Source organism: Somniosus microcephalus, chromosome 6, assembly GCF_052327205.1.
Source record: "Somniosus microcephalus isolate GS21.2 chromosome 6, FLI_Smic_1.0, whole genome shotgun sequence".
Classification (NCBI taxonomy): domain Eukaryota; kingdom Metazoa; phylum Chordata; class Chondrichthyes; order Squaliformes; family Somniosidae; genus Somniosus; species Somniosus microcephalus.
In genome coordinates this window covers 60,909,380-60,926,992 of record NC_140992.1, presented here as the reverse complement: position 1 = coordinate 60,926,992, position 17,613 = coordinate 60,909,380, and the positions used below count along the sequence as shown (strand labels likewise).

Sequence of the window (17,613 nt, the reverse complement as noted above, 5' to 3'; positions counted from 1 at the left end):
TACGCCTGGTAAAACCATGTGTAAGGCCTGCTTTTACCAACATAAGAGTTTAAAAAAAAATTAAAAATTTCACTCATTTATAATTTTAAAATACTTTTAAAAAAGGTGTTTATTTTTAGCCCCGTAAAAAACTTTAAATTACATTTTTGTTTAAAATATTTAATTTAATGTAATTTTAAATAGGTGATTTTAAAAAAAATTATCCAATGTTTAACTTTTTTTTAAGTGATCCCCATTCATGCCTTTGACAGATCTGTCTGTAGAAACCTGTTAAAAGTGTGCAGGGGATTCCCTTCTTTGATTGGTTCCCCATGGTCCACGTGGTCCCAAGGCACTTGCGAACCGCCTGCTCCCCTGGGATGCCTGGGCCTCTGCACATTTCGTAGAGCAGTGGCCCAGGATCGGATGTCTCGGGACCTACGGAGCCAGCAGGTAAGTGCATAGATTTTTTCCGATCAGAGGCATCCACCCGCAGGAAGCCTCCGATCGGAAATTCAGGGCCAACATTTCAGGTCGATGACCTTTCATCAACTACCAGTTTTTCTCGCCTATTTACTCACATTTACATTTTTATTAAACTTTATTTACAAAGGAAAATACACCTAAAAGTGCATCAATTAACAATAACATTACTTTAAAAATATTTCTACTAAGCATAAGTGAGCAAGAGGGACTTGAAAACCTTTGACATCGATGCCACAAGTTAGGAAGATGTAACTAACAACAGGCCACACTGGACAGCTGAATGGCATCAGGGAGTCAAAGGGATTGAAGAGAGGTGGCTGAGAGAGGAAAGAGAAGAGAGCAAAGAGGAAAGCGTATCAGGCTTCAAAAGTTAATACTGTGCGGGATTCCTCATTTGGCCCTGTTATTACGCCTGCACCATCTGTGGCAAGGACTGTTGCTTGAGCTAATTCAGCCATTTGTGATGTTGCAGCATGGCACTTACACCATTGTCTTAGGATATGGCAACCATCCATTTCTAATCAAGTGAGCAGGACCAAGTGGAGGTGGTAAGGAAGGCCAAGGGAACAGCTAACCAGAGGATCAGCTTGCAACCTAACTCAGCTAAAGAGAACAGAGATGCAGACTTCAGGGGCCCAGTACACAAAATGGAGATGATTTCTGTACACAGGTAATTGCTGAATGGATTGGATGGTATGCCAGAGAGCTTCTAAAACATGCTGTATAGTATGGTGAAATCCACTACCAACTGTAATGGGTTCTCATACATGACATCACCACTCTGCAGTCAACCATGGAGCGTGGACTCATCTTGATGGCAACTGCAACTGATACCCCTATCAGATATATATGGCACCAGTAGTAGCATCTCTCGGGGATGCTCATACTGGAGCCATGCAAGCTCTAAGCTCAACCATTTCTTCTGCCTTGGATAGACTGCAGGAGCAAATGGATAGGGGCTTCACTGATTTCCTGGAGTCTGTAGTTGTGCTGAGTCACATCCCAGTAGCAGGGGCAACTGTGCAATGGGAATGGAACATGATGCCATTTCTCATGATAACAACACTTCTGTACCCCTGCACCCCTGCAACCCCTGAACCAGTACGTGCCCTGGTGCCAAAAAGCTAGCTGGGCCAGATTGCCCTCGCAGATACCAAGTTGTTGCAGTCTGCAACTGGGCCCTCTCAGACCAAAGCTCTTAGAGATCGTGAACCTTGGGCATCTAATTAACCCTTGAATGAGCCACAGCAGCCTCCCTCCTCCCAGGTTACAGCCACTGGGGTAATGACCTTGTAGAAGCATTGGGGTAGGTAAAACAGCATTTCAAAATAGGCACTAGATGCTCACACTAAGTGAGGAATAGTTTATTGGCCTTTATGTAAGACTGGAGAGCTTTCTGTAGCCAATTAAACCTCAATGCTGTTCTTGCAGTAGTTGGTGATCTTGCAATGTTAGGTGATATGAATATCAATTTTGGTATTGTGCAGATGCTGTTGATTGTAGGGTGGAAAGACATGACTGTTAATACAAGTGAGCACAGATTGCTTGGCTGAAATTCTCTTCAATGAGCTGCTGCTGAACAGCTCTGGCTGCAAGCAATGTTGAATCCCTCTCACTTCCTCACCATCCTCTATGTCATCAGTGTCCTTTCCCTCATCATGCTGAAGGCCCTCCTCCAATGGTGACTTCATGCACTGTCCCCAGTGCAGAGCATAGTAATGCAACATAATCAAACCACACTCTTTGTAGGCTGTATTGCAGGAAGTTACCAGACCTATCCAGGCATCTGATTCGTTGTTTGAAAGCTCCAAGTGCTTGATGAGGGCTCTTGTTGACCCATGGATCTGATTGTAGCGGAATTCTGCAGCCAAGTGTGGATGGCTAAGAGGATTCATAAGCCAACAATGCAGGAGATAGCGCTTATCTCCAAGCAGCTATCGTTAACTTGCTGTGCAGGGACAAAAGTTACGGGATGGACGATTGACACAGTAAAAAAAGTGTCATAGCGGCTTCCAGGAAAACAGGCACAGACCTGCATGATGTGCTGCTGGTCATCATGCACCAACTGAGCATTAATGTAATGGAAGCCTTTGCGATTCACGAAGACAGTCGCATTATATGAAGGAGCCCGTGGGGCGACATGAGTGCAGTCAATGATGCTCAGCCTGGATTTGGCAGAATCATGCAATCTGTGTGATCCCTAGGCCTATCCTGCTGCTTCAGGATGTCCATGGAGCAAGTGATGAATATGTTTGCTCTGGCACTGTTTAATGCAAGCAGTGATGTTGCTGATATTAGAAGGGAAATTCGAAGGGAGATATAAAGAATTAGGGAGTAGGAGATAAGGAGAGATACAGTTACATGAAGAGTAAGACACCAACATTTTTGTCTGTAAATAACGGGGGATCAATTTGATTTTCTTTTAAACTAAACACTAAAAATAAAGGTTTATCGGTGATTTGTTATGGTTAATTTTGTTCTGCATTTATTTTAATGCAACAATTTATTTTCAGTGATGGAGTATCTTTGTTTAGTGAAAAGGGGTCATATGAGCATTCAATATTGGTTGCCATGTTGATGAACTGAACGTTCGCAGATTCCTCTGTACCTAAGTGTACTTTGGTGCTGAAACCACAAGTTCAAAGGAAATGATGCCTTACAACTTATTACAGCTTGTGCTGAGCACCAGACAGCAGCTTGATTTTTTAACTCAAGGGAAAGTCGTTCCAAACAGATTTGTTATCTTGCATATGTGCACAAAACAAATATAAGCACTTTAGAATGAAATGAACAGCTTTACCAAGCCTGACATTTCACTTGGACACAGAAACCTGTCAATTTGGGGATATTTTGTCAACTTGTTTCCTTTGGTTTCACAAAATATCACCTGACAACAAAATTGTACAGAAGAGCAGAGATAGCTTTATATCATTTGAAAGTTTGCACATTGTCACTGTACAGTAAATGAGTTTACTAAAGAGATTTAAGCTGTCTGGTGAAAGTGGGAGTCAGTGTACATATCTGTCCCACATTTGTGTTCACATGAACTGTGCAACTTCAGTTCACCTGAACTAATCATTGTAGCACAGACGCTAACGTGGAGCAGTATGTACATCAGGTCTCAAAAATGTGTTGATGTAAAAGCTGTAGTAATGATATCCATTCCATATTACTGCAAAAGGACTTTTGAAACTGAACAGGTGCTTTGCTTCAACTTATTTGCACTTTTTCTCAATGCTTCATTAAAATCAGATTTTACTGATTTCCACTGACAAATTTGTGGATTTATTTTGGGTGTTGAGTGAGTAAAAGCTGTTTTTCTTACAAATTTAAGGAAGCATCTCATTGTTTTCTTACCAAAAATCAGGTCCAGAGATGCACACATTGCATCCATGACATCAGTAAGCACAATGTATGTTTTACATGCTGTGCTAACTTCACAGATGCATTGCATGTGCATTTCTGGATCCAATTTTCAGCAGGAAAAGACAGCAGTGCACAAAGGGCTAGACTTTCCCTGCGGAGGCGGTGGGCGGCGGGAGAATTGGTTGGCGGTTTCCGGACCTGCTCCCATCTGCAACCGCTAGTTGAAAAAGATTTTCCGTAGATTGGCCTTGTTAAGCCCGCCCTGCGGGGTTCCTTGCCAATTAACAGGAAGCGGGTCTGATTATGTCATTTGATGACCACGGCCACATTGATTTTGACAGTTGTGCTGTCAGTGTTCTGCAGCATTGAGGTGCTGCAAACACTGACAAGCACTGCACAAAGGTGCACGGCTGCACCCAGGCTCTCCCATGACTCCCTCCATATGCTTATGGATGGAGTGACAGCACGCAGGAAGATTCTTTTCCCTTCCCATGGGTGGAAGAGACCTCCCCAGGAGATCAATGCAGCCTGGTCACAAGCAGGGATGTCGTCAGGAGTGCCTGGCTGCAGTGGTGCCAACCTTTCAATGATCTCAGTAGATCACGAAACGTTACTGCAATGCCACACTCAAACTCACCCTGCTGTGCCACTCATCGCATCCCCATCACTCTGCCTTCCATACCCTACTCCTGCACATCCTTACTCACACCAACTTACCTTGCACCTCCACCCATCTCTCTCTATCCACATTATCATTTCCCCATCTCATTAGCCACCCCTCACATTCACTCTCATCCTACTGCAAGCATACCAACTAACAACACACAAGGGTAGGCACTTGAGAGGTTTAGCCAATGTTCATGTGAAGTTTCTGGTAATGTGTTGTCATACAGTGAAATCTATAATTTCAACACTTCAACTTATTGGACAGATCTGTGCGCACCTTGAGAAGTGTCTTACTGAGTTCCAGTGAATGTTGAGACATAACTCCCCCCCCCTTCTATAGTGATGAATGTGAAAGGAATGGCTTGGACATTACAGGGATGCTTTATGGTGCTGGTGTGGGGTGGTGTCAACCTGGCGCATTATGTGGCAGCCAGCATCAAGTGAATTAAATCTGGCCATGGTGATGCCATCGCTGGCCTCCCGGGCAGCAATGTTATCAGGTGTTGATGTCCTGTGTCCTGTGCAGCATCAGGTGATGGCGGAGAAGGTTGGTGATGTTGGTGTGCCTGATGATGTTGGTGTTGGGGCTGATCATGGAAGGATTCAGAGGACCAAGGTGTGATTTTTTTCAAGGGCTGCAATAGATGGCAGCTGCAATTGAGATGACAGAAGCGATCTGTCAATGGTGAGACAGGTTGTTCGAATGAGGTGGCACTGATTATACAGTTGGCTCTAAACAATTGCAAGCTAAAGAAATCTCTATATGTCTTACAAATGCAGTAACCAACAGTTTCTGAGCTCTGAAACTGAACAGCTGCAACATGGTATTCTTTATACCACTTCTGCAGCTCTCAGGTTATCAGATAAATCAAAGCAGACAAACTCACGCCAGGGTGAGCTGGCGTGTTCCCCGAGCAGTGGGTAACCCGTGGAGGAGCACGTAAAATTACAAGGTAGGCTCAAAATAGCATTAAACTGGCTGTTAACAAGCCAGTTAATGTTCTAAATTGTCTCACCCGCCATTGGTGTCGGGTCAGTTCTGTACAAACAGACCCGACACCTGGGAAAGTCGCGTGGAGGTGGGTTGACAGCGGGTTTCCTACTCGATATAAATCAAAGCTTGACTCAGGTTGTACATCAAGGCACTGTACTAAAAGCAACATGGCAACTGTTCCCCACTGTATAATCTTCAACAATTTTTGTTATCCCACCATCATAGTGGCAGGCAAGTATCTGGAGCCACAACAATAAACACAAGTTCTTCAATTTTATATTTCATTAAAAAATCTAGGAATTAAATAAGAGTGTTATGATAAGCCCCATAAAAGTAGTGTAAATGAACTGTGTAGATAATTATGGTTGTCATTTAGTTCGACTGCACCTTTTTAAGCCCCTTTCTTGTTTTCCTAAATTTCAGAGATGTTCAAAACAAGAACTGTTTTACCCTGAATTTCTCTGAATTTACCTGAGTTTTTTGGGGTCCAATGTTTTCCACTAATTTTCTATTTTTTTGCTCTAAAAATAACCTGATAAAATTCTGGGTTTTGAAATTGGCAATAACAACGAATTTTAAAGATTCTTAGCAATGTATGAACTGTGATACGACTTCCAAGAGTAGCAATATGCTGACATATCTTAAATAAAAAGTTTGGTTTTATTTTATTAATCATGTGTTTCACCCATTTTCATAGAAATTAAAATATGTACTCTGGTCAATTAAGAGATGTATTCCTGTTAAACACATATGTTAAGAGCTCTGTTGGTTTCTACCAAAATATTTGGGGTTTAGGCCAAAACAACCTTCATTTTTACAGGCCTTAAGCAATTTCTGTTGCTTTTTCATGCTCAGCAAGGTAAATGATGGTAGTGTTGGTGAATGGAACTCTTTGCATTTCAGGTGCCCAGGGTTAAATTTTCATCTTCATTGCTTTTGTATGGCAATCTGGCAGAGCAGTTTGCTGACCTGTTATAGAACCTGTCCGATTCCATCCAATTTTCGTTTCATTGAATTTAATGGAATGAAAATAGGATTGGTTCTATAATCTGTTCCACATGTTTACAGCCCAGAAGGTTGAAATGAAAATCCCCTCCCTCCCAGTGTCAGTATCAAGCACTCCCAGGTCAGGTATAGCAGGGGTTCTCAACTTTTACAAAAATTCCACGGACCCCTGCAACATAACGCAAGTATTTTTTCTGTATAAAAATTAGTTACACAATTAAACCTATATATTTATTATTATTTTTATTTTACTTGTGATTAATTAGGAAGAGAAATTCCAATCATATATTAACCACACCCCCTTTAATCAATAACTGGAAATTAGATGCAATTTTATTTTTCCACTATGGTCAAGTCAGAGACAAACTAACAGAGGATCTGACCTGAAGCAGGCCCTAAACCCCAGCATTACTGGAACCCACCGGAGTGAGTGGGTGTAAAGAAGAAGCTCTCCTTTGGTGACTCTATTGTTGCTGCTGGTTATTTTTTATTAGCTGGCTGCTGCTCCTTACCGAATGAATTGAGGAAATCTACTATCTTTTTGATGCTGCTGGTGATAACCTCAATGTACTCCCTGTTGGCCCAATCCCGGTGTATATCTCTCTGCACTGGATCGCACTGCCCTGCCATGCCTGAAGCACAATGACGTGCCCCAACCCGACCCCACTTGTAATCGCTGCGTTGATGGGCATCGCCCTGTGAAGGAATAAGCCATATTCAGAAAAATACACCATTCTATGAAAGAATTCTGGCCTTTGAAACATGACAAACCGGGTTTGGAAATCTGGAAGCCTCAACAATCTAAAGCTGTAAATAGCATACAGGCTATTGAGATAAGATAAGTTGTTGACACTGAATCAATAACCTTATTGAAACAGGAGGTTGGAGGCTCCTGACGTCTGAATCATTGGAAAAAAGACAATGGTACACCCTGTTAAGGTGTCCTAAATTACACTTTGGAAAGATTTTACGGATTCCGGATCCCTGCCACCAATCGCCCTGGAGTCCGGATTCCGGAACACTCCGGATTCTGGAACTCCGGATTTGGGATGCTCAACCTGCATCAGCAATTCATAAGGATTTGCTAGTGATATTTTAGATCATTACAGAACTATTTGCAACACTGTACAACAAACCAAATGATATTACAATGTAGACCAATCACGATCGGCTCTCTTTTTCCCATTACATTGTGTTTACGTTATGCACACAGGATTATAACCAGAAACAGACACATGGAAGGCACTCTGGCCTATCTGCTCTTCTCCCCCACTTCAAATGTTTTATAATATTAATTTGTTAGTGCCATTAGGAATTCAAGTTATTCGAAATGCAGCAAAGGAACACCGTGGATAGGCAGGCTAGATGGACCAATGGACCTGCCTGAAGCTGTTACTATGTAACTATGTTATTATGTTACTATATAATTAAATGTATCTTTTACAATCAGAAAATCATGCCTCTATGTGTTAATTCTACAATTAACTCGACAGCACTTTACTACAAGCATCCACTAAAAGCTGTCAAGAATGCACATTAACCATTACTAGTGTAGATTTTACATAACATGGGCTGCCAAATGGAATATAGGTTATGGTAGAGGATCACCTTGAAGTGTGCAGAATAAAATGCAATAATAGCCATTCACCCCCACAACATCCTCCAGGCAGTCAGACCACAGACTCCCTCACTGAACGAATGCAATAACAACAACTTGCATTTATATAGCACCTTTAATGTAGTAAAATGTCCTAAGCAGTTTTTCAACCTCCTATAATGTAAAGAGTCCAACAACATGGATCTATCTAGAATAGAGATGCATGCTTTATAGGAGTGACTCGCTAACCTATTATTCTTTCATACACATCACATCATGGCAGGTTATATTCCAGCAAGAAACACTTTTTTGTGAATATGAGAAGTGCCATCCAGCAACCTGTCTGACAATTGTCAAAACTCTTCATATATATGATTTGCAGGTTGAAATGCCAGCCATTCAGCCAGTTAGCAATACTGCATTTTTTCATGTACTTATTCTATATTCCAATTTTATACCAATTAAAAAAAATAAGTATTTAATAGTACATGATTAATCAATCCTTTAATAAATAAAATACATGAAATAGCCAGTGAAATGGCTCAGTGGGTAAAATCACCACCCAAAGTGGTACTGAATCATACAGAGCAGGAAGGTAGAATGTTCAGTCCCCATGTGTGAGATGGTTGGCATATCTCTTTGCCAAAGCTGCTTACATGAGATGTTAGATTAAGCAGTTGGTGATGAGGAAGTCTGGTTTGCAGGATTGGACTCAGCTGTCTAGGGAATTAAGGATACTGTTACTTTGTGAGTTGTCCTGCATAAGGCTATGCTGAATGGAGCTATCCATCGTGGATATCTCAGGAATCTCTGAGACTTGGAATGGCAGGTGCTAGAAACTTTACCTGGAGCCTATTTATGCAAATACATGTTTTTATATGTCTATCTTGATTGGGTTGCAGAAAGGCAGGCAGTTGCTGCTGAAGCTCCTCAACTTCAACTGCTATAATTACTATTTGATGGGGTTTGGTGTGTATCCATGCTGTCATTAAGAGGATTATGGCAATGCATGCAAACATTTTATAGTACCTGCTGCCCCCCCACCCCCCCACACCCCCAAAGCAAGGACTCAGAAACATACTTCTCAGTTGCTTGATGACCAAATAATGACTCTCCTCCTTGGGGTGAGTCAACCTAGCTCCAAGATGACATATGTAGAGATGGGAAAATTGGAGCTGAGTCAATCCTTTGTGGCAGAATCAGTCATCGGTTACCTCAGCTAGACAAGTTCACCATACTCCAGGGTGCTCTTGATGATTGACTAGCCATTGGAGGCGTATATTCTTTTCATTCAGTTCTATACAACCATGCAGGTCAAAAGCATAACATGTAGGGTAGTACTAGCTAGACAGCAGCAAAATGATTACTAGCACTCCGTCCACTGTTTTAGCTCGCTCAATTCCATGAGTACTCCTACGCAAACTTCTGGGTCCCTAAATCTTGGGTTTGACAAACTTTGCCTAAATTATCTGCACTTTGATAATTGGGATCAGAGTATACACTTAATATTAGGCAATATTACTTATGTGGATCACTCATTTAAAAGGTTTGCAATGCACTTAGGAATAATGATGGGTTGCTGCACCTGTCAATGTCCATCTGACCAGAATAAAAAGATACATTCCTGATCAGTGCTCAGGTAGCTGATCTGAGGCATGCTGGCAGTAAGGACCCTAAAAAATGCCACACTGGCCCAAGGCCGAGGAGGGAAAAACATCAGCCTAGAGTTATCACTCTTCATTGCTACTCAGTGACCACTGCTGACAAATGTGCAGTAACTGGGTGAAACCACAATCCCACCCCCCCCTCCCCAAAAGCTGAATAGCCTGCTGATGTTCATTGTCTAAGCTCACGTATGAAGAATGGCCACTTGAGTGAGGCAAAGGCCTATTGATAACAATGGAAAGATACATTAGCCGGAGTCAGCACCTTCAGCAAAGGATTGGAGAAAACAAAAAATATTCTATTCAAACATTTTACAGCATTGTATAGAATTTTGCACAGTTTTTCTCAAAGTTCTGGAGGAAGTATCTATATTCCAATACAGGTCTTATAGATTGTTTATATAAACTAATGGTATTCTGTAGGAATGTTTCAAAAAGTTTCAGGTTTAAGATAAATTGCCAGTGTATAATTTACTTCGACAGAAAAGGTAAAAACCAGTAGAGTATTTAAACAGATATGACATGAGAAAGTAAAAGTACATTAATTGTGTGAAAATGAAAACCTTACAATAAATAAACTATATTAACAAAAGTGTTTTCTAAAAAGTTTAGTTTGTGGAAATAACAGAAATACTCTACTTAAGTCTAAATACAGAGGTTAGGAGAAAACAAATCCTTTTTTAAGAGGAGACTGCTCATCTTATTTTTGAAGCGTGTTGGTGACTCATTTCTTGTTCACTTTAACATCTTTTTGTTCATTGTTGTCCTGTATGTCTTCAAAAAAAATAGGAGTTACAGGGGCAATGTTTTAAGGTTTTCTATCACATTTAGATCCGTTTCTACTATACTTTAGAACTGACCATTCAGTTTTTATTCCCGAGCACAGGACCTAAGCATTGATTTTGAATGATTGATTGTCTATAAAAAGTGGTGCAGTGTTTTTTTAAAGAATGCAATGTTTTCAAATTGCCCTCACATCGCTTTATATGCCAGTAACTTCTAAGAGTTAAAATTATTTTTTATCATGCTTGTAACCTCTAGATTTGTCAGTATGGAAAATGCATAATAATACACTGAGCACAAAACCTCATAATGGGTTCCTTAAAACTATAATTTGCATGCCATCCAATTTCTTTGTAGTCACTACTCACACAAATAAAAAAAATCAAAGGCTTATAAACCTTTAAGCTACTCCACTTAATGTATTTGATGCAGGCTGAACTTTATACAACCAGAAAAGCAACTGCCAAGCTTATAGCATTACTTCTGTCTGGATGATGTGGATTTAATGGAGGTGATTTTCACTTTGGCTGATAGTGTAAAACGGGTGATATCGGATCAGCCATCCGTTATACATTTCTCCTGATTTTCAGAATGAAAATTAAGAGAGTTGTATAATGGGCAGCTGTTCCAATATCACCTATTTTCCACTATTGCCCAAAGTCAATATTGCCCCACTGTGCTTTTTTTTTTGCTGATCACTTAAACTAAGGTTTGATTAAAATTTGTAGAGAACAAATACCTTAAGTAATCAAACCAAAGTATAACTAACAAATCAAAAAGCTCTACAATTCTCAAATTGCCTTTAACTTGTCACTGAAATTGCCAAAACAATTGTAGCATATTGCTATCACCTTTCATTAATAAATGGGACAAAATTTGGGGAAGAATTAAGAAGCTGTTCTGTTAATTTAGGAATTTGAAATTCAGATACAAATCCATGAACACAGGGTGTTGGAAATAGAAATAATGCATTGGCAAAACTGACTTTTTGTGAAATTGGGGTTGACATATTATCAGAGTAATAATCTGGAGGATCGCTATATTGCATCTGACCTGTGATCAATCTGTACTGGAAATGATTACTGGTCTCAGCTGGTGTTAGGAGCAAAACAATCCATGTCTCAGAACTGTCATCCATTGCCTAAATTTGCAGACGTGCATACATGAACAAAATGCAACTTCAAATAGATGGGAAAATTGGTTGTGGCAGTGCCTATTTGACCAGCATGCCTGATCCCATATATTTTTGAGAATCTTAGGTGGGAGAAGGTTGGACCGATTCATAAACAAAAATTTGTGGCAATCAAATTCTGACTCCCCAGCAATTTAAAAAGTCATGCTGCAGATTTAAACTATTTTTCACAACACAAATTACACAGTTCTCGAATAACACCACTTTTCGTGCTGCCAGAGCATGCCATTACAGAAGTTTCCCGATAGTCAAACACTCGATGCTTACTGAACAGACAGTATTAAAGTCTGCGAGCCTGTTGCCTCCACTTACAGTTACTGTATTGGCAGCGTTCTGTGACGTTATGCGAACTGGGACTTATCAACGGATTTTGATGTGTGGTAGTGCGGATCATAGGCACATTTATTATGGAATTATAAGATCAATGCATGCAATAAATAACAAAATTGCTTTATTATGTACGCATACATAAACTATTGCCTAAATATTAAAAATGTCCCGAAGAACCATTATGAAATGTGAGCAAGGGCGAATTTCAAGGTTATAAACTAATTAGATTCGTAGTGACGGAGATTTTTATATAAAGAAACAACATTGTGCGTTCAGCAAAGTGTCTAAAAATGATGGAATTAAATATTTCTAATTGAAGCATTGATCACTTCGTTTGTTTGCATACAGCACCCTCTCAGAACTCATGTGTATCTTTAATATGTGAACCTCGTAAGAGTTATTTATTGTTTCAGATATGCGATACATCCATGTTATACACGTGGCGATATATTACTGCGATTGCAAGACGCTACTTAACACGCAAATGTTTTAGCTTTCTTCAGCAACTAAGCGCTTGCACTAACTACGTACAAAACGTGGCAGATTCCTTCCTGTCTCCCATCTATCATCCCTTGCCCTTGAATCGACGCGTGTTAGGCATCATATTTCTGCGTAATACTTAAATGTATGAAAACGTGCACTAGATGGAAAGCTACACTGCAGTTCATGTTAACCTTCTTCATAAACTAGATCGTAATTCCACATTATACTAAAGGTAAGCTATTGTCATTGGTAAATACACTGCTCATTCATTTAAACACCAATTATGTGCCTGCCCACTCCAACCTGAATCTACAACCGAAAACTTGAGTCTTATTTTAATATAACTATCACAGACCCCAAAAGCCCAGATCACCTTGACAATTATTTTCCTTTTCATTTTGCATGCCATTTACTCGTTTCGCTCTGGTTGCGTTTTGACCATTGAAAGCCAACGTTCATGCTGAGGTTACCTCGAATTTTTTTTTTTAATTAGAGAAACATGTATTCGGTCACATCTCACTGACCTGCATGTGCCCCTGGTACATCCTGGACGGCTTCTTGATTGCAGGCGAGCTGCACACTTGCTGTCCGGAAGCAGGCGGGGGCTTGATGTGCGGTTTCGGGCTTTCACAGGAGCTTGCTCTTCAGAGGTGACTGAGAAAGTGACGGGAGCTGTCCCGGCTGCGGGTGCTGAAAGCGTCTCCCTCTCTCTCTCAGTGTTGCTCAGGTCCTGTCCGCCTCAGCAGTCCCGCGCCGCCCCAGGCTGCCGCCGCCGCCGCCTCACGTGCCTGGGCTCGGGAGCTGTGAGCGCGCGCGTGCGCGCCCGCCCCCGCCTGCCCTTCCCTCTCCCGCGTGCTCCGCATGCTCCGTCACAATGTCACGGGAAAGTAGCCGCCTGCAGGTCAGCAAAGTGGAGACCTCGATGGCATCGCCTGTTAACAGAGAGAGAGAGAGAGAGAGAGAAACATGTTATGGCCAGCCGTTGGATGCGAGATCGCTCCACTTTTACTGTATTTCGCCTCATTCGTGCAGCTGTTTGTCACTTGCTTTTTCCCACTGCTGACCCTGGCGGATTGCATCTTTTATATATAGAGAGCACTAAAGTTATGAGGTGCATGCCAATCAAAATATAAAACAAAATGCATTTCCACTCTTTTACGGGGGCGCTAGTAATTTTAAAAGAATGCTGTCACAGAATTGAGAAAGTTAAAGGCAGCATCAGTACCTGCGACAGTGGAACACCATGCTCTTGAAAAAAATCAAAGTGCTTCCTAATTGGCTGCTGAGCAAATTTTGTGTTGGAGTAGATGCTATAACCAAGGGCAATGCAAACCCTGGAAATGCACCTTTCCTTTTGCAAACTATCTGTCGTCTAATATATTAAAACTTTTATGTATAGTGTGCATTTCTTATACTTGTCATGTCTTGCTATTACCGTAACACTTGGGTGTCACACTAGAATAATAGATTTACTCTGGCAAGATTTAAATTTGCCATATACTTATACTAACCATTTAGTGATCCCAGATTTGTGTTTGTAATATAGGTGATGTATTGCCACAGTTAATTTTCTGGCTCTGGGCATGCTGGATGCCAAATCTCCATCACACCCATGACAACCTGGTAGGATGGAAGTCTTGGCCAGGAGTGCCTACAAACTTTAAATGTAAGTGTATTTGGCCTTTATAAGGTCTTTATTCTACCCCCCCCCCCCCACAACTGCATTCACAAGCCTTTGTGCTAGTTGATATTACAGCATTTATTTATTTTGCCTTGAGCAACAGAAGGTTTGCCACCAGGAATCCTTTCAGCGGATACGTTTCCACCACCTGCAGCCTCAGCACTCACAAGCCTTCCCTCCCCCACTTCCCATCACTCTCCTCCAATCACAACAGCATACTTCACTGAACTTCCTTCTGCTGCTACTTGCACACTCGACACCTGCTATAATCCTCATAATTACTTCCCTCATTTCCCCACACCTGTGCCATCTTACATGCACCAGCAACTCTATTTTACGCTGACAGGCACATCTTCACAACTTTTCACCAAACCACACACTAACACCACACACTCTTCTTGCAGGAGAAGCTGTAACAGGCAGGAGGAGGGACACCAAGCATCCATGTCCTATCCCCATTAGAAGAGGCGGCCATGGAGATTGAGGGCAGGGTGCATGTCAGGAGTATTGCGACCAGTGAGGCTGGAGGACATGTTCCACAGGGTGTTTAGCCATCTTACCCTCTTTTTCTCTTCTCACTGAAATCTCTTCCTAAACACATCACTCTGCATGACAAAGTGGTGCTGCTTTGAGCTACTACTCATCTGTCTCTGCCTACCCTTGCCATTAACTTCCAACCATTGTACCTCTCTTCCCTTTCCAGGTCCAGCAGAAGTAGAGGGCCCAGTTGGAGCAGAATAAGAGGAGGACACCAGACCCCCTCCCCCCCCGATCCCTGAGCACACACCATCACACAAGCTTACTCTTGCAGACAGCAGCTAAGAAACTGGCAGGCCACATAGTGTAGAGGGTCAGCTAGAGGGATCTGCATTGGGAGATTCACCCAGCACAAGTGCACAGGAGAAAGGTCAGAGGGTTAGGACAACCCAGGAACCAACTTGCTGGAGAGCGAGCTCACATCCTAGCCCTGCTGCAGAGAGGACAGATGCTGACTTCAAGGTCCCAGCTTATAGAAGAGCACCGAGGCTGTGTATGACCAACTTCCATTGGACTGCCTACCAGAAAGCCTTTGCACAACATCAGAGAGCATGGAGGAGTCCAGTGCAAACTTGTGTGGGGCATTTGAGAAGGGCACAGAAACAATGCAGTCAACCACAGAGAATTTGGTCAGCTCTATGAACACTGCAGTCCCGCAGTAAGCCTCTGATGACAGCTTCAATGGAAGCTCGGGAGGATTTAAACTAATTTGGCAGGGGGATGGGAACCTAGGTAGTGGAAAAGAGGGAAGTCATATGAAGTTAGAAATAGATGGTAGAAAGGTGAGAAGCAATAAGCAAAGGAGAGAAACACAAAGGGCCAAACTAATTCATAATGAGAGTGTGAAAAAAGCAAGCCTGAAGGCCTTGTATCTTAATGCTAGAAGCATTAGGAACAAGGTGGATGAATTAGTTGTGGAAATAGAGGTAAACAAGTATGATTTGATTGGGATTACAGAAACGTGGCTGCAGGGTGGGCAAGGCTGGGAACTTAACATCCAGGGATATACAATATTTAGGAAGGATCGGCAAAAAGGTAGGGGAGGTGGGGTAGCATTGCTGGTAAAGGAGGGGATTAATGCAATGGAAAGGAAGGATATTAACTCGGATGAAACGGAATCTGTATGGGTAGAAATGAGAAATAGCAAGGGGAGGAAAACGTTAGTGGGTGTGATATATAGGCCTCCAAATAGTAATATGGAGGTGAGGGAAGGCATAAAAGGGGAAATTAGAGAAGCGTGCGATAAGAGCACAGCTGTCATCATGGGTGACTTTAATTTACATATTGATTGGACTACCCAAATTAGTAAAAATTCTGAGGAGGAGGAATTCCTGGAATGTTTTCGGGACGGTTATCTGGACCAATATGTCGAGGAGCCGACTCGAGATCAGGCCATTTTAGACTGGGTATTGTGCAATGAGAAGGGACTTATCAGCAATCTTCTTGTACGAGGCCCCTTGGGTCAGAGCGATCATAATATGATCGAGCTCTCAGTCGAGATGGAGAGTGAGGAAATTGAATCAGAGACTAAGGTCCAGAACTTAAATAAAGGGAATTACGAGGGTATGAGACGGGAATTGGGTAAGATTGATTGGGTGGTGTTTCTGGGGGGATTGACAGTGGATAGACAATGGCAAGCATTCAAAGATAGAATGGAAGAATTCCAGAACATGTTTATACCGGTTTGGCATAAAAATAAACCTAAAAAGGTGACTCAACCGTGGATAACGAGGGAAATTAGGGACAGCATAAAATCAAAAAAAAGGGCATATCAACTGGCAAAAAAAAGCACCAGACCGGAAGATTGGGGGCAGTACAGGATACAGCAAAAGAGGACAAAGGGATTAATCAGGAAGGGGAAAATAGAATACGAAAGTAAACTTGCAGCAAACATAAAGACAGACTGCAAAAGCTTTTATCGGTATATCAGGAGGAAAAGACTGGTAAAATCCCAAGTCGGTCCCTTGCAGTCCGATTCGGGAGAATATATAATGGAGAATAAGGAAATGGCAGACCAATTAAACTCATACTTTGGTTCTGTATTCACAAAGGAGGACACAAATAACCTCCCAGGAATATCGGCAAACATAGGGACTAATGAGAGGGAGGAGCTGACAGAAATTAGTATCTCTAGGGATATGGTGTTGGGTAAGTTGAGGGGACTGAAGGCCGACAAATCCCCGGGGCCTGATAAACTACATCCTAGGGTACTTAAGGAGGTGGCCCTGGAGATAGCAGATGCTCTAAGGATCATCTTCCGGAACTCCATTGACTCGGGAACAGTACCCGTGGATTGGAGGGTAGCTAATGTTACCCCAATATTTAAAAAGGGGGGTAGAGAGAAAGCAGGGAATTATAGACCAGTAAGCCTTACATCGGTTGTGGGCAAAATGCTAGAGTCCATTATTAAGGATAAAATAGCGGAGCACTTGACAAATGGGGAAAGGATCGGACAGAGTCAACATGGATTTACAAAGGGTAAATCGTGTTTGACTAATCTGCTGGAATTTTTTGAGGAAGTAACTGGTAAAATAGATGGGGGGAGAGCCAGTGGATGTGGTGTACCTTGACTTCCAGAAAGCCTTCGATAAGGTTCCACACAAAAGATTATCATGCAAAATTAAGGCTCATGGGATTGGGGGCAAAGTATTAACGTGGATAGAGAACTGGCTGGCGGATAGAAAACAGAGAGTTGGAATAAACGGCTCGTTTTCGGAGTGGCAGGCAGTGACCAGCGGGGTGCCGCAAGGATCTGTCCTGGGACCCCAGCTGTTCACAATATATATAAATGATCTGGATCAGGGAATTGGATGCAATATTTCCAAATTCGCTGACGACACTAAACTAGGA

At 42.0% G+C, this 17,613-nt stretch overlaps 1 protein-coding gene across 1 annotated transcript in view; it reads right to left on the bottom strand.

Moving 5' to 3' along the window:
• The window catches only part of pex5la (peroxisomal biogenesis factor 5-like a), a 250,138-nt gene extending 236,756 nt beyond the window's left edge, over positions 1-13,382 (bottom strand). Inside the window, exon 1 of the mRNA XM_085990260.1 lies at positions 13,070-13,382. Within this exon, the coding sequence (XP_085846386.1) occupies positions 13,070-13,090 (21 nt within the window). The 5' untranslated portion in view covers positions 13,091-13,382. The remainder of the gene's footprint in view (positions 1-13,069) is intronic.
• Positions 13,383-17,613: the final 4,231 nt, after the last annotated feature.